This window comes from Dermochelys coriacea, chromosome 7, assembly GCF_009764565.3.
Source record: "Dermochelys coriacea isolate rDerCor1 chromosome 7, rDerCor1.pri.v4, whole genome shotgun sequence".
NCBI lineage: Eukaryota > Metazoa > Chordata > Testudines > Dermochelyidae > Dermochelys > Dermochelys coriacea.
Window position 1 is genome coordinate 30,232,166 of NC_050074.1, and position 16,895 is coordinate 30,249,060.

At 55.9% G+C, this 16,895-nt stretch overlaps 1 protein-coding gene across 10 annotated transcripts; it reads left to right on the top strand.

Annotated features, from left to right (window-relative positions):
* The first annotated feature begins 3,113 nt into the window (after positions 1-3,113).
* SLC29A2 (solute carrier family 29 member 2) lies at positions 3,114-16,510 on the top strand. 10 transcript variants are annotated; one of them, XM_043519529.1, is made up of 14 exons: positions 3,124-3,673; positions 4,023-4,080; positions 9,241-9,349; positions 10,464-10,545; positions 10,810-10,985; positions 11,591-11,730; positions 12,153-12,287; positions 12,506-12,603; positions 12,844-12,957; positions 13,316-13,536; positions 13,668-13,855; positions 14,038-14,123; positions 14,354-14,553; positions 14,935-15,187. In XM_043519529.1, the coding sequence occupies exons 2-14, from the start codon at positions 4,029-4,031 to the stop codon at positions 15,044-15,046; spliced, it is 1,713 nt and encodes a 570-aa protein (XP_043375464.1). In that variant the 5' UTR covers positions 3,124-3,673; positions 4,023-4,028; the 3' UTR covers positions 15,047-15,187. The 10 variants fall into 10 exon arrangements, with proteins under 10 accessions (XP_043375467.1, XP_043375462.1, XP_043375466.1 ...); XM_038411477.2 differs by having other exon boundaries at positions 3,130-3,673; positions 4,023-4,236; positions 12,873-12,972; positions 13,750-13,855; positions 14,935-16,510; XM_038411482.2 differs by lacking the exon at positions 4,023-4,080 and adding an exon at positions 4,213-4,236 and having other exon boundaries at positions 3,130-3,673; positions 12,873-12,972; positions 13,750-13,855; positions 14,935-16,510.
* Positions 16,511-16,895: the final 385 nt, after the last annotated feature.

Below are 16,895 nucleotides of genomic sequence, written 5' to 3' on the forward strand. Positions count from 1 at the left end.
AGTCAGCTGCTTTTCAGTCATAGTGTACTATGACACTTGTCTGATTTTGTCAGCAAGTAGTTTTAAAATGAGGCGAAACTTGGTGGTACGCAAGACAAATCAGATTCTTGAAAGGGGTACAGTAGCCTGGAAAGGTTGAGAGCCACTGCTCTAGTTCACTATCCTGTCTTCTGACAGTGGCTGCTGGCTTCAGGGAGAATGACCAGAACAGGGCAATTATCAAGTGATCCAGCCCCCATCCCAGCTTCTGGCAGTTGGAGGTTTAGGGACACCAGGAATACGGGGGCTGCACCACTGACCATCTTGGTTAACAGCCATTGATGGACCTGTCCTGCAGGAACTTATCTAAAAAATATGGGAGATTGAGGTTAGGGGGAAATTAACACACCAATTACGTACCCAGCAAAATAGACAGAGAACGGATAGATATTTGCTTACTTTTTACTCAATACTCAGACAAAGTCAGCTGCAAAAAAAACCTCAGTATGCTTGTCCAAATGTTGTGACTATTAACATTTGATAGACATGCCTGGTCAGTTAAATAGGTGCGTATAGAGATTTCACTCCATTTATCGCTAGAAGGGACATATTCCAGGTGTTGTAGCAAAGCGCACTCTATAATAAGGTAACACGCTGTTAAACAGAAAGATTTGATGACTACAATCCTGTACACTGTCTCTTTTAAGAAAAGCTAACTGCTGTAATGATTGTTGGGTTTCTGAAATTTACATGGCAAGGATTTGTAAGCTTGTTAAAACTTCCTACCTAAATACACAAATAGTTTTAAAAAGTCAGTGCAGGCCTGGAGATAAAAAAGAAGAGTCACTGGAGAACCTGGGGGCTGTGTGTGGGTGCAGAAACAGACAGCTGGAAAGAGATGTCCCTAGGAGATACCTGCTTGCTTGTGACCTCTCCCAGCCCTGCGGGAAAGGACAGGATTAAAAGGGGCCGTGCAGAGAGTTTATTTGAGGCTGCAGCTGGCCTGAATGATCAGTCAGACCCAAGGAGGGCTGTGGAAGCCCAGAAACAAGCCTGGGACCTGAGGGCTTAAGGACTAATTTGACATACTGTAAGAAACGAGACCCTTCACAAGGGAACCCCTGTTTAAACACTCTAGCTGGAGAGTGGCTTCTAACAAGAGGTGGATGAGGTGGGATGGGGGCAATAGAGGGCAGTGCCTCCACAAGGCTGTGTTGTGCCACATGGGTGTGTGTTTCGGGGGTGTTGCCCCATCACTGATGTAGTAACAGAAGTATTGTATGCAGGACATGGGCGGTAACTGCCCCACTCTGCCGGGCACTGGGGAGGTCTCAGCTGGAGAGCTGTGTCCAGTTCTGGGTGCTGAAGGATGTCAACACATTGGACAGAGTCTGGAGGAGAGCCGCAGAAACAATGAGAGGTTTAGAAACCCCCGGCCCATTAGGCAAGTTTTTAAAAATTGGGCCTGTTTAGTCCTGAGAAAAGACAACAGAAGGGGGACCAGATAATGGGGTTTACCTATGCTAAGGGCTGTTATAAAGAGGATGGTGATCAATTGTGCTCCGTGACCACTAGGATGGGACAAGTAATCAGCTTAATTTGCAGAAAGGGAGATTGAGGTTTGACATTCGGGAAAGCTTGCTAACCCCAAGGCTAGTTAAGCCCTGGAACAGGTCCCCCAGGGAGGTTGTGGCATCCCCATCACTGGAGGTTTTTATGACCTGGTTGGACAAACACCTATCAGGGACCACCCTGGAGCCCGCTGCAGCGCATGGGGTTGGACTACCTGACCTCTCATGGTCTCTTCCAGCCCAACATTTTGAAGAGTGTGCTGGGTGCTGCACAGAGCAAGCCGCAGCTGAACCAGGGGCCCCATGGGTACAGCACAGAGACACAGGGAGAGACAGTCCCGGCCTCAAAGAGCTCACAGTCTGGATAGACAAAAGTGGAGGGGGAAACTGAGGCACCGAGCGGGGAAGGAAATTGCCTGAGCTCACCGGAGACCCAGGTTCCCGGAGTCCCAGCAGGAGCCTGGGCCACAGGGGGAGCAATGTGTGACTGGGGACGGGGTGCCCAGGGCAGATACAGTGGGAAGCGGCTTGCAGGGCAGTGGGATGTGACTGGAGTAGGTGAGGTCGCGGGGGGGGGCGCGGGGGTTGTGATTGGAGAATGCAGCCTGGCCCCGCCCCCGTCAAAATGTCCATGTTTTGGCGGGAACGGGAAGTTCCAAGTAGAACAAGTGGAGGTGAGTGAGCGCCTGGCACTGCCCAGCCCCTGAGACGGGCTGCTCGCCTCCCGGGAACAGGGCCTCTCTGTGCACCACAGGGGGGTGCCCGGAGCCCCGCCGCAATCCGGGCATGGGGGGCAGCGCCCCAGAGCAGGGGCCCCCGCCTGCGATCCGGACACGGGGTGGGGCCCCCCCTTGCGATCCGGGCAGAGGGTGGGGGCAGCGCCCCAGAGCAGGGACCCCCGCCTGCGATCCGGACACGGGGTGGGGACCCCCCTGCGATCCGGGCAGAGGGTGGGGGCAGCGCCCCAGAGCAGGGACCCCCGCCTGCGATCCGGACACGGGGTGGGGACCCCGCCTGCGATCCGGGCAGAGGGTGGGGGCAGCGCCCCAGAGCAGGGACCCCCGCCTGCGATCCGGACACGGGGTGGGGACCCCCCCTGCGATCCGGGCAGAGGGTGGGGGCAGCGCCCCAGAGCAGGGACCCCCGCCTGCGATCCGGACACGGGGTGGGGACCCCCCCTGCGATCCGGGCAGAGGGTGGGGGCAGCGCCCTAGAGCAGGGACCCCCCGCCCCCTGCGATCCGGACACGGGGTGGGGACCCCCCCTGCGATCCGGACACGGGGTTGGGGGCAGCGCCCCAGAGCAGGGACCCCCCCTCCCTGCGATCCGGACACGGGGTGGGGGCAGCGCCCCAGAGCAGGCACCTCACCGCCCCCGATCCGAGGACCATGTTGCTAAATCCGATTTCCTTCCACTTCAGCTCCCTCTCCCCTAAGCCCAGGTGAGTCGGGACGGGCTGCGTCAGATACACCCGGGGGTGCTACCGCGGGCAGCGTCACCCTTTGGAACGCGCCTTCCCGGGGCGGGGGCGATCCCAGGGGCGCGGGACTAGCCCAGGCTAAAACTGCTCCGCTCCCGGCGCTGCCTGTCCCGTGGGGTGCTCCGAGGGGTGTCAGTGACCCCCCCGCCAGGGCCCAGCCTATCCCCGCCAGGCGGGAAGGGCCGCTGGGGTCCGGACCCTTCTCTAGGGGGCCCCGGGGGCGGGGCGAGGCGAGGCGGCGCTTGGACGAGCGGCTGGGCTGTTCCCGGCGCACACCCGCCGCCGCCGCCGCCCGGAGACCGGGCCGCGCTAGCTGGTGGAACCGGATCGGCCTTGGGGGCCATGGAGCCTCAGCCCGGCTGATTGCTTCCCTCTCCCACCCCCGGGGCGTCCCCGAGCTGGGGGGCCGCTGGCGGGGCTGGGACGAAGGGAACAAACCGGTGCCGACCCCTTCTGGCCGCCCGGTACCGTGTCGCGGCCCGCTGCGGTGTAGCGGTTTCGTCTTCACACGTGGTTGCACGGGACAGCTTGCGGCGCAGCCGGAAGACACGTTCCCCTCGTGACCTGTGGGGCTTTGTAAGGGGGCAGGACTCTCCCCTTTGCCCTTGAGAGAGTGCAGAGGCGTTTCAGCCGGAGATAGAGGGTAAGGGCTGCGCTGAGGGTCACTGGCTTGGGGGGGAGGTCTGCATTGTCGAGGTGCCTCAGAGGAGTGGTAAAGGGGGCACTTGGAGTGTCCTGTTGGGACTTCGGGGGTGTCTACAGTGGGGGGTGGCTGGATTGTGGTGGAGGTTCGGTTCCCCTCCTGTGGGAAGGTTTGGGGGACAATGAGGGGTGTCATAGCAGTGTACGGACTGATGTTGGGGGGAGTTGGTGTGTGGCTACAGAGTGTGTGCATGATGGTATGGGGGGTGACTTGGGAGAGTGTTGGGGGGAAGTTCCAGTATTTTTCTTCTTCCTGGTTAATTTCAATCAATGTCATTGTTCAAAAACAGGGTACCATGGGAGTGCTAGATGCACCTCTGTACCAGGACAGCTGCAGCCACACAAGGGGCACATCACTTTAACAAGACTCGCAGCAACAAAGCAATACAAACCCTATGAGTGAAAGCGTTCAGCCCTTCTGTGTGTCTGCATTATGTTACAGACTTTAACTTCATGACAGCATGCTCTTTTCCCCCACAGGACCCTGCTTCATTCAGTACTCAGGTGAGCTCTGGCCAGTTAAACAAGCGGCTCTTCAATATTTTGTTTCCTCCTCACTGTTCAATGGGTGCCCAGGCCTTCTTCCAGGGTACACCACGCAGCCCCTGCCATGAATACAGAATTGCTGTTTTCCTCCTGGGCTTTTCTATGGCGCGCAGCACTAGAGTATCTGAGAACTTGTCAAATATTGATTAATTTATCTTCTCAACACTTCTATAAGCGAGAGATGGGTATTACCCCCGTGTTACAGGTGAGGCACTGAGAGATTAAGGTCAAGTGTATCCATTAATTTTGGGAACCCACTGAGTCAGCTACAATCTGTTTCTTTAGCATTACATAGAACAACGTATGTTCAAACCCCAGCTCCCACTGATTTCAATTGCAGCGGTGAGTGCTCAGCGCTTCTGCAGATCAGATCCGAGGCTCTCAAGTCAGACACCCAGAAAACAAGGAACACACAATTAGCAATCACTAAAGTCTGGATGAAGTGACTTGCCCCGTAGCACACAGGAACTTGGTGGCAGAGGCAGGGGCAGACTCCTGTGCTCCACAGCAGCATTCACCTACTTGAATAATGAGCCCCTCCTTCCTCTCCCTGCAGCCCCCTGCCTCCTCCACTGCTCACCTGCCAGCTGCTACAACAAAGGAGGCAGGGTCCCACGTACAACAGCCTCCTTCACCACACACCTCTAATTCATCCCCAGAGCAGGTCCAGCCTGTGTGCTGAATGCAGCAGGGGCTTGTGTGGAAAAACAGACTGTGGTTAAAGACTCTATCAGATCCAATACGCACAAGGGGCTGAATTGAGGCTGCACTGGCAACCTTAATTCTGGAACTTCCTAACTTTTGAGTGCTTGGCCTTCCAACCTTGCTAATGTTCTTTTCACATCGTTTTTTTGTGTGTAATTGGCTAGGTTTTTTAAAAAATGCCAATTCTATCATGTGGCATCCTATTGACACCCACATGGGTCATCAGCAGGGAGTCTCTGCCGCTTGAGCTTATTGACAGGTTTCAGAGTAGCAGCCGTGTTAGTCTGTATTCGTAAAAAGAAAAGGAGTACTTGTGGCACCGTAGAGACTAACAAATTTATTAGAGCATAAGCTTTCGTGAGCTACAGCTCACTTCATCGGATGCATTTGGTGGAAAAAACAGAGTGGAGATTGATATACACACACAGAGAACATGAAACAATGGGTTTATCATGCACACTGTAAGGAGAAAAAAGAAAAGGATGCATCCGATGAAGTGAGCTGTAGCTCACGAAAGCTTATGCTCTAATCAATTTGTTAGTCTCTAAAGTGCCACAAGTACTCCTTTTCTTTTTGCGAATACAGACTAACTCAGCTGCTACTCTGAAAACTGTAAGGAGAGTGATCACTTAAGATAAGCCATCACCAGCAGCGGGGGGGGGAGGAGGAAAACCTTTCATGGTGACAAGCAAGGTAGGCTATTTCCAGCAGTTAACAAGAATATCTGAGGAACAGAGGGGGTGGGCTGGGGTGGGGGGGGAGAAATAACATGGGGAAATAGTTTTACTTTGTGTAATGACTCATCCATTCCCAGTCTCTATTCAAGCCTAAGTTAATTGTATCCAGTTTGCAAATTAATTCCAATTCAGCAGTCTCTCGTTGGAGTCTGTTTTTGAAGCTTTTTTGTTGAAGGATAGCCACTCTCAGTTCAGTAATCGAGTGACCAGAGAGATTGAAGTGTTCTCCGACTGGTTTTTGAATGTTATAATTCTTGACATCTGATTTGTGTCCATTCATTCTTTTACGTAGAGACTGTCCAGTTTGACCAATGTACATGGCAGAGGGGCATTGCTGGCACATGATGGCATATATCACATTGGTAGATGCGCAGGTGAACGAGCCTCTGATAGTGTGGCTGATGTGATTAGGCCCTATGATGGTATCCCCTGAATAGATATGTGGACAGAGTTGGCAACGGGCTTTGTTGCAAGGATAGGTTCCTGGGTTGGTGGTTCTGTTGTGTGGTGTGTGGTTGCTGGTGAGTATTTGCTTCAGATTGGGGGGCTGTCTGTAAGCAAGGACTGGCCTGTCTCCTAAGATCTGTGAGAGTGATGGGTCGTCCTTCAGGATAGGTTGTAGATCCTTGATGATGCGTTGGAGAGGTTTTAGTTGGGGGCTGAAGGCGATGGCTAGTGGCGTTCTGTTATTTTCTTTGTTGGGCCTGTCCTGTAGTAGGTGACTTCTGGGTATTCTTCTGGCTCTGTCTATCTGTTTCTTCACTTCAGCAGGTGGGTATTGTAGTTGTAGGAATGCATGATAGAGATCTTGTAGGTGTTTGTCTCTGTCTGAGGGGTTGGAGCAAATGCGGTTATATTGTAGAGCTTGGCTGTAGACAATGGATTGTGTGGTATGATCTGGATGAAAGCTAGAGGCATGTAAGTAGGAATAGCAGTCAGTAGGTTTCCGATATAGGGTGGTGTTTATGTGACCATCTCTTATTAGCACCGTAGTGTCCAGGAAGTGGATCTCTTGTGTGGACTGGTCCAGGCTGAGGTTGATGGTGGGATGGAAATTGTTGAAATCATGGTGGAATTCCTCAAGGGCTTCTTTTCCATGGGTCCAGATGATGAAGATGTCATCAATGTAGCGCAAGTAGAGTAGGGGCATTAGGAGACAAGAGCTGAGGAAGCGTTGTTCTAAGTCAGCCATAAAAATGTTGGCATACTGTGGGGCCATGCGGGTACCCATCGCAGTGCCGCTGACTTGAAGGTATACATTGTCCCCAAATGTGAAATAGTTATGGTTGAGGACGAAGTCACAAAGTTCAATCTCCCCTCTGTTTTTTCCACCAAATGCATCCGATGAAGTGAGCTGTAGCTCATGAAAGCTTATGCTCTAATAAATTTGTTAATCTCTAAGGTGCCACAAGTACTCCTTTTCTTTGAGCTTATTGAGTAATTGCTAGCTGTTCTCTTCTATGTGGCCCAGGGGGATGGGATACTTTGCCAGTGTATTTCATAGCTGTCTCACCATTCCTCAGCTGTCAGCAGACCCTGGAATCTCAGGTTCTATTCCAAGCTCTAGTGAGGAGTGTGATCTAGGCTCTTGCCCCTTTCCTCAAGCTTGACCCCTTCTGTCCCCTCCCCTCCAATCTGTCCCTCCCCCATTCGCCTCACCTAGTCAGTCCCAATCTCCACTCCGCAGACCTCTGATCCCAGTCTCCAGCTCCTTGTCCCAGTCTACTCCTTTCATTCCGCCTGATCTGGATCTTGTCCCCTCTGTATTTGAATTGGATGATGTACTCCTCCGCTCTGCCTGGGTGCCAGTAAGGGGCCCGTTGACTGCACAAGAGAGAGAGGCTCTCAGTTCCAGTGCCTGGAAAAGGTCTGGTTTTGCCTCATAGACCTGAGCTTGAGGGAGAATGCTCAAGCCCTATGTGAGGATGTAGCATGCCCGGTGAGGATGGATTCTTAGAAATGTTAGTTAAGCTCTAAGGAGTCTCTACTGCGCACATGTGAACTGCAATATTTTCAAATTTGGGTAGATGGATTTTCATGGGGATTGCAAAAGGCACAGCCCTGGCTGACAACCCACCCTGCCAGATACAGTCCCTGCTGCAAAGCATGGGGGTGCGAGAGCCAAAGTAAAGGACTCCAGAATATGTATATATATAATTAACATAGGCAAAACCATGCATTGTTCCCTAACCTCATTCTTGGAGATGGCAGAGCTGTTTTGGCTGAAATTTTCCAAAAAAATTTGGCCTGATGACCTGTGTATGAAATTTCAGCCTTTCTGGTAAAAGTCTAGTAAAGTTTTAAGCATGTAACAATAGTGTCCTATAATAGGAAGTGTCAGGCTCTCAACCCTGCCTAGGGAATTTTCCGGTTCGGTCTGATGTCTTAATTTGACCATTGGCTGAGCAGTCCCGAAGAGATTTTGTACATGTCAAAGTGCAGACAAGTCTCCTGTTAAAACCCTCAGTTTAGATGGTGCAGGCTGGAGTGATGTTTTGTTTTAGCTGGTCAGAGGGGAACCCAGGGCACTCCCAACTGGCTGACAGCTGCAAAAGCTGCTTGTAGCCTCATCCCCACCACAGACACAACCTGGAGCAAGGCTGGGACATGTCCTTCGGGCTTGAGATGCCTCAGGCAAAGGCAGGGCCCTCAGGCTAGGGAAGGGACAGTGGCATGCCCTGCCAATTCCCAGCAGGTAATGGGAGCTCTGTATAGAATAAAGCCTGGGCCGGGTCCGCTGCCAGCGCTGGGAGGCACTCATAGTCACTCCCCCCTTGCCATTGACTCACGGTATGCCTGCTACACGCTGAGATGCCGTGGAGTATCTCACAAGCAGGCCTGGTGCTAGGGGCGCTGCGCTGGCCGCTCCCCCCTCACAGTCACTGCTGGCCCAATGCCCCTGGTTGGTACTAGGGGGCACTGTACTGCAGAGAGCAGGGCAGGGTCTCTGTAGGGGGTGTTCTCCCCTAGGTGTCAGTGCTGGATGCGGTGCCACAGTGCATTGCTGGGGGTGCAGTGCCGCAGGGAGCACATGGGAGCTCGGTAGGGGGTGTTCTCCCATCACAGTGTGTGCTGGTCTCTATGCCCCAATGCGGAGCTGGGGGGTGCTGTGATGCAGGGTGTTCAGTAGGGGGCACTCAGGAGCCAGAACTCCTGGGCGTTATGCCCAGCTTGAGGAGCAGAGTGAGGTCTAGTGAGTTGGGGCAGGAGCCTGGGTTCTATCCCAGCTGTGGGAGGGGACAGGGGCTGGGACAGGAGTCCATATTCCTGGGGTCTATCCTGGCTTTGGAAGGGAACATGGGTACCCAAGGGCTGTTTTTTCTGTTCCTGGAGTTAGCTGGCCTCTGTCTTCACCTGCCTTCCACAGCAGAGCTGGGAGCCTCCCTGTGAGGCCCCTGTATGAGCGGGTTTCTCCTTAAGCCCATCCCCCCTCCATAGGTTGTGTTTTTCCATCCCCCAGGGCTCTTTGGTGGGTTGAGGGCTGCTCCCTCCCTGTTCTTAAGAGTGTTTTTTGTTCTAGGTGCTGCAGGGAACCAGCCAGGGCTGTCCACTGTCCCCTCCCTCCCCGCAAGGCACGGAGACATCCCTGGCAGTACCCAGATGGCTCGACAGGACGAGCCCAAGGACCAGTGAGTGGCAGCTCCCCTTTGCCAACAACAGACCCTGGGCACCCCCTGTGTGGGGGTGGAGCTCTGCCTGGGCAGGGCACATACTCTGGGACCACCATCCCCCAGGGGCTGTGTCCTGTGGGGCTCAGGTGGGGAGGGGTGGGAGAGGCTGGGAGTCAGGAAACCTGAATCTGGTACAGAACCCATGTGTGGGCTGGGGAAGGAAAGGGGCTGCTCCATGGACACCCTGGGAGTAAAGGAGCAGGCTGGGAGATAGGGGGGTTCTGCTGGCCGCTCTGCCCACTCTGTAAAACCTTTGGTCAAACCAAGGCACTCACGCTCCCTGAACCTGCCCATAAGGGGGGCAGGAGGAGGGGTTCGAGCTGCGGACCATGCCTAACACCACCACCCCGACCCATCCCCGCAGGCCGTCAGGGAGGGGACCCACATTAGCTATGCAGTCAATGCTCCTTGGAGCTAATGAGAAATGACTGCAGAGCAAGGGGAGTGGGGTTAGTGGTTTGAGCAGATGGGGGCTGGGAACCAGGACTCCGGGTTTCTATCCCCAGCTCTGGGAGGGGAGTGGAGTCTGGTGGGTTAGAGCAGGCAGGTGGGGAGGGGAGAGCTGGCAGCCAGAGGACTTTGGGTTCTATCCCCAGCTCGGATGTAAGGCAGTGTGCAATCCCCACCCCATCCCACTCTGGGGGCAGCTTGGGGGAATAGTGGGTGGAGAATTGCAGATCTCTAAGTTGGGAAAGAGATTTACCTGTCCAGGTGTGAGCAGCAGAGCCAGGAAAGAGTGGGGGGGGGGCAGGTGGGGAGGGTGCCTGGCTTGGTAGCCTGGATTGGAGGGGGGAGGTCCATGAGGATTCTAGTCCCTGCACCCCACATAGCTGGGTCCTAAATGGAAACCATCCCCAATTGGGGCCCCATTTGAGGCAAGTTTGCTGGGCTCAGCCCAGTCCCTCGGGAGGGAGCCCCAGCTGGCTGACCAGGGACTGAACATGCTACCAAGACTGAGTCCCTCTCTGTGCCCCAGATGCCAGTCCCCCCCACCAGCCTGGGGCGGGGTCAGAGCCAGTGCCCCTTAGAGGGGGAAGGCCTTGTTCCCATGGTGATAGTGTCTCTCCCCCAGGTTTCATGCTGTGGGAATCATCATCTTCATCCTGGGTCTGGGCACCCTCCTGCCCTGGAACTTCTTCATCACGGCCATCCCGGTACCGACCCTGAGTGCCATGGGGCTCTGGGGGGATGGGAGGGGCTGAGGGGGCTGGTGTAGGCAAGGGGCAGGTATGGTGCTACGGGGAGGAGGAGGGGAAGTGGGGTGCTGGGCTAAGGGAGGGGGAGCACTGGGGGGACAGGTGTGCAGCCATGCATGTAGGGGTCTTGCTGGGGCTTAGGTGGCTCAGTGGGGGAGGTGCCCCTGAGGCTGTGTGGGCAGCAGGGCTGCAGCCCCATCTCACCTCGTCTCTTCCCCACAGTATTTCCAGGCCCGGCTCATCGTGGGGACCAGCTCATCCGTGGGCCCAGGAGGGAACAGCTCTGTGACGCAGCCAGACCCAGCCCAGGATGACTTCAACTTCAACAACTGGCTCACGCTGCTCTCCCAGCTCCCACTGCTGCTCTTCACTCTGCTCAACTCCTTCCTCTACCAATGGTGAGAGACCTTGATCCTGCCAGGGCTTCAGTCCTGATCCCAGCCCCCTGCGATCCCAGCCCGGGGCTCCTCCCCCCACTCCCACATCCCCCATCTCTGCCAGTGCTTCTCAGTCCTGATCCCAGCCCTGGGCTCCTCCCACCCACCTCACCCCAGCTCTGCCGGTACCTCTCAGTCCTGACCCCAGCACGAGGTTCCCCCTCCTCCCAGCTGTGCTGGTGCCTCTCAGTCCTGACTCCAGCCCCTTGCAATCCCAGCCTGGGGCTCCCCCACTCACCCCCAGCCCCCTGCAGTTCTAGGGGCATCTAATCCTGACAACCTCAGCACTGGGATGGGTGGGGTCCCTTTATAAACAGCGCCAGTGCCCCATACCCACCGCAGGGGCTAGCAGGGAAGCCAGAGGGTCCCTCTCCCTCCTACACACCCCTGTGGTCCCGTTGAGCTGGCCCCCCTGCAGTCGGGGCTGCCCTATGGTCCCGTTGAGCTGGCCCCCCTGCAGTCGGGGCTGATGGGGTGACAAGGTACCAGCGGCCCAACACTGAGTCAGCCCTGGAGTAATGGGCGAGACCCCCGGGCTCTGACCTGCTCCCTCCCTCCCCCCGCAGCATCCCAGACAAGGTGCGGGTCCTCGGCAGCATGAGTGGCATCCTCCTCCTCTTCATCCTCACAGCTGTGCTGGTCAGGGTGGAAATGCCCCCCCACAGCTTCTTCTCCATCACCATAGGCTCTGTGTGGTTCATTAACTGTGAGTGTGGGTGGGGAATGGGACACAGGAGCTTTCCTCTCTCAGGGGGCCCCCAGGCCGAGGGGCTGGCTGGTTTGGGAGGGCGGGGAACGGGTCTGCAAATCTTCCCCTTCCATTGTGCCCCTACAGAGCCAAATACAGTGACTCACAGCCCACTGAGTGCAGGGGGATTGGAGCCAGAAGGGAGCTTGGGGGGGGTCTGTGATGGGGTTGTGCACCCACGTGGGAGATGCGACTGATGATGGTGTGCGGGAGGGGGCAGCGAGGGTATGGTGTATTTTTTGTAGGGGAGGGAAGCTAAGGGTTAACTCCCAGGAGACTGGCGGGGAGGGGTCTGGGCTCAGCATTCCCGCCTCCTCCTCCCATGGCACTAGGGGTCCCCGGCTGTGGGGGCAATTCTGACCCACTGTGTCTCTACCCAGCCTTCTGCGCCGTCCTGCAAGGCAGCCTGTTCGGGCAGCTGGGCACCCTGCCCCAGGGCTACAGCACACTCTTCCTGAGCGGCCAGGGCATGGCCGGGACCTTCGCCGCCAGCGCCATGCTGCTTTCCATGGCTAGTGAGTATGACGGGGATCTGCCTCGCCACCCGCAGCCCCTCTCCTGCTCCCCCCGCTGAGCCCCACCCCTAGCACTGACTGTGAGGGGAGAGCGCCCCCCACTGAGTCCTCCCTCACTGCAGCACAGCGCCCCCTAGTGCTGCACTGGGACATTGGGCTCAGCGCCCCATCGTGCTGTCTGCGTGCTGTTGCTCCACGTGCTGTGCTGGCTGTTTCAGGTGGTGTGGATGCGCAGACGTCTGCCCTGAGCTACTTCATCACCCCCTGTGTCGGAACCCTGATCTCCATTGTCTGCTATCTTATGCTGCCCCGTATGGTGAGATGCTGCACCGCCGGGGCAGGGAATGTGGCATAGGGACTTTCCCCTCTGGGGGGTGCTGGCTCCAAGCTGGCTGGGGATGCAAGCAGTGGGTGTGGGTGTTGGGAACTTATAAAAGCAGTGTCCCTAGCTGGCTGGATCCATGTGGGGGAGAGTGGGGGGTAGAGTATTAGCAATGGGGGGATTGAAGGGACATGGGTGTGGTGCCCTGGGTTCAGATGAGTGCCCCTTCCACAGACCCGCTTCTGTCCTGTCGCCCACTGCAGGCTTTCTTCCGTCACTACATGGAGCGGAGTTGGCAGCGTGACCCACGCAATGAGTTGGAGACCAAGGCTGGGCTGCTGGGCCCCGGTACTCTAGGCCCTGGTGAGTTTTAGGGCCTTTTGCAGCAGGGGGACACCTTGCTGCCCACAGCTTGGGAAAGGGCTCATTGGTGGGCAGGATGCGAGTGAGCAGGTGAGGCCGCTTACACCCATTTGCTGAGCTCACCTACCTTGCCCTGGCTCCTCATGTGCCCACGTGCTGTGCTGACACCTTGCACACAGACCCTGTTGCACGCCATGTGGGGTGTCACACCCCCTGGTACACCCAGGCGCTTTATCATGCGCCCTCGCGCTGCCATGGGTGGTGTCCAAAGCTCCCGCTATGCTCTGGCCAGCTGAAGACTTCTGGGATCTCTGTACACTGCCTCTCTTCCCTGTGTCCCCAGAGGAACAGAGTGGGGACCAGTCGGAGAGGCCTGGAAACGAGCCGCAGGGCCCAGAGAAGCCAATGCTGGGAATGGTTAACGGGACACACAGGACATTGGAGGAGATCAGTGTGGAGAGCTCTGGAAAGGGAGCCTTCGCCCTGCACAATGGGACAGCCACCAATTCCCAGAACAGGGGGCCGGTACCAGAGAGACCGTCGGTGTTCGGTGTGCTTCGAAAGGTAAGGGGGATTGGGGGAAGAGTCCCTGTGGTACCCTATAAACAGTCCCAATGCCCCTTCCCAGAGGTAGCTGCATCTCAGTGCCAGGCAAGGGATCCCTGGGTAAACCACCCCTGCCTTACCCTCTGCAGGCAGCTGCGTCTCATTGAGAGGTTCTGGAGCTATTGGGGGTGGGGCCCAGCTGGCTCTGACTGTCTTCCCAACCCCCTGCAGATCTGGCTGCTGGCACTCTGCATTGTCATGGTTTTCACTGTCACCCTGTCCATGTTCCCTGCCATCACTGCTACCGTCACCAGCACCTCGGAGAGCAGGCAATGGAGTGAGTATAGGGAGTGGGGTCTCATGGTTAGAACATGGGGGGCTGGGAGCCGGGACTCCTGGCATGAATCCCTGGCTCTGGGTGGTGCTGTGATTTGATGCCCCAGGGCTGGGTTGGAGCAGGTGCCCCCTAGAGATGAAAGCCTTGTGTTCTGTTCCCCAACTTTTCCCCCCTTCATATAGGTGAGTTCTTCACCCCTATTTGCTGCTTCCTATTGTTCAACGTGATGGACTGGCTGGGCCGAAGCGTCACCTCATACTGCCGCTGGGTGAGTCAGGGAACACCCAGCCCCTGGCCAAGCTCTGCACTCATTGGCGGGGGGGGGGGGGAAATCAGCAGCCTCCATCGGCGGTGAACCCTTGGGGCAAAGGGAGGGTTTAATGGAGTGGGTGATGTTGGGGGGGCACAATCCTGCACTGGGTCTGCATGGGGGAGATTAGCCCATGATTGCCAGGTTTCCCTCCCACTCTGATACCCCCCCGCCTTGCTGCTCTCCAGCCAGAGAAGAAGCTCTGGCTACTCCCCCTGCTGGTGGGCCTGCGCTTCCTGTTTGTGCCCCTGCTCATGCTGTGCCAGGCCGAGCCCCGCACCCGCCTGCCCGTGCTCTTCCACCAGGATGCCTGGTTCATCCTCTTCATGCTGCCTTTCTCCTTCTCCAATGGCTACTTCGTCTCGCTCACCATGTGCCTTGCCCCCAAGTGAGTACTGGGCAGGATTGGGGCTCAGTAGGGGGCACTCTCCCAGCGCAGTCAGTGCTGAGCTCAATGCCCCAGTGTGCTGCTAGGGGGCGCTTTTCTGAACTGCAGGAAACGGGGTGGGGAAGGTTTCTATAGGGTGCTCTCCCCTCGCAGTTGGTGCTGAGGCCAGTGCCCCAGTGTGCTGCTAGGGGATGCTGTGCTGCACTGCAGGGGGCACTCTCCCAGCGCAGTCAGAGTGGCATCTCAGCACCAGAAGAGGGATCCTGATGTAAACCGCTCTCACAGCCCACCCGAGAAGTGGCTGCATCTCAGTGCTGGGTTTCTCTGCATGTTGGGGAGTGGTGTGTGTGGTTCTCAGCTGTGTCCTCTCTCGCCCCATAGGCAGGTGCTGCCGCAGGAGAGCGAGCTGGCAGGAGCCATCATGACCTTCTTCCTGGCACTAGGGCTGTCGTGTGGGGCGGGGCTCTCTTTCCTCCTCAAGGCCCTGCTGTGAGCCTCCTTCAGATCCATCCCCTCATCTTCCTGCAGCATCCACCATCACCAGCGGCTCGTCTGAGTGCACCCCATCAAACTGGGGGGCTTGGAATAGGAGGGACAGGGGGGCTTTGCATAGGAGGGGGGCTGGTACCTCTTGACTTCCCCCTTTCTTTCCATGGGCATCATCTCTGTCGGGTGGGTGTAAAGATTAGTATCCTGTCCCGTCCCGTCCCCCAGTCTCCTGTTACAAGGCAGATACCCCATCAGGGGTTGCCCCTCAGCCCCATTCTGCTCCCCACCACCATTCCATAGGAATTCCAGCAAAGGGAATGTCTGTAGAATGGTGTGGAGGGGGAGGAAAGGATTAATGTAAAGAGAGATCTGGGTTTTTCATGTATTTGTTTGTGGGGCTCCTGGGCTGATTTTGGCTGGCTCCTGAGCCCAAGTGGGGGGGCTGAGCCCCATGAGGTGTCATGGGCTACGCAAAGGGACACCATAGCATACCACTTTGCCTGGAGATTCAGATAGAGCCCAGGACTCCTGGGTTCTGTCTCCAACTCCTTCCCCTTCACCCTGGGGTTGAGGAAGGAGAGGACCCCAAGGGTTGCTGGGGCTTTGCCTCTGCTGCAGAAACGCACATCCAAGCCAGACTGCTGGCTGGGCTCTAAAGGGTTAAATATCCCCTCTCTCCTGACCCCCATAAGGGTCCTAGCTCCTGACTGGCAAATGCCACAGTGTGGTGGCTACTGCCCTTTAGAGGGAATATTGCCTAATGGGAAGGATAGGAGATGGGAGCAAGGACAGATGGGTTCTGTCCCCAGCTCTGGGAGCCGCATGCTGGCCAGTTGATTGTAAACTCTTTGGGGCAAGGTCTTGTCTGTGCTCTTAAGTGCCTAGTATGCTTTAGGTGGGTGGTTCTCAAACTTCCGTCCTGGTGACCCCTTTCACACAGCAAGCTTCTGAGTGGGAACCCCCCTTAGAAATTAAAAACACTTTTTTGTGTATTTAACACTATTATAAATACCAGGGGTTGGAGGCTGAGAGCTCGTGACCCCCCATGTAATAACCTCACGATGACCCCCAGTTTGAGAACCCCCCTGCCTTAGGTGCTAGATAAATAATAATAGTTAGAGTAGGTGTGGCTGAGACCCAGGGCTCTTGGGCTCTACTCTAGGCTCAGGGAGGGGCTGAGAGCGGTCACATTAGGGGATGTACAATGGAGATATTAGCACTGCCCTGCCCTCCCTGGGGCACGAGGACATACTCAGTTCATGTTGTGAAGCGCCCAGATACCATGGTGGCAGGTGCAATAGAAATCCCTGTGAGAGAAAAGGATATGGTGGCATTTTTCCCCTTTGGCTTTATTGTGTGTGTGTGGGGCTAGGGTGGCTGTTTTACTGTATTTCATAAGCTACTTTTTTGCTCTTTTTAATAAGTTTGATTTTTATTTTTTTCAATAAAAGTGATGTGAGGGTTTTTTTTGTTTTTTTTTTTTTTAAACAAGGATTCATCTTGGCCTCTGTGGGTTAACTCCTCATTTGCCACTGAGAGCAATTGTGGGGTGGTGGAACTGGGAAACCAAGGCTAAGCAGGCAGGTATTCTATAGGCGCACAGCCTCCATCCCACCGCATCCCATAGCAATGTGGGGCTGGGTGTGGATATGTGCCATCCTGTGCAGCTGGTTTTGCCTAAACTACTGCAGGAGCAGAGTGTGTGTATGTGATTATATTATATGTGTAAAAATCTTCCCCCTTCTCCCAGTACCACTGCTGCCCCCACCCCCTACACTGGGTAGGAGCAGGTGTCCGGGCTATGCAAATCCAGGACTGTTCCGTGTGAGTTATTTACATTATATGCATCTAGT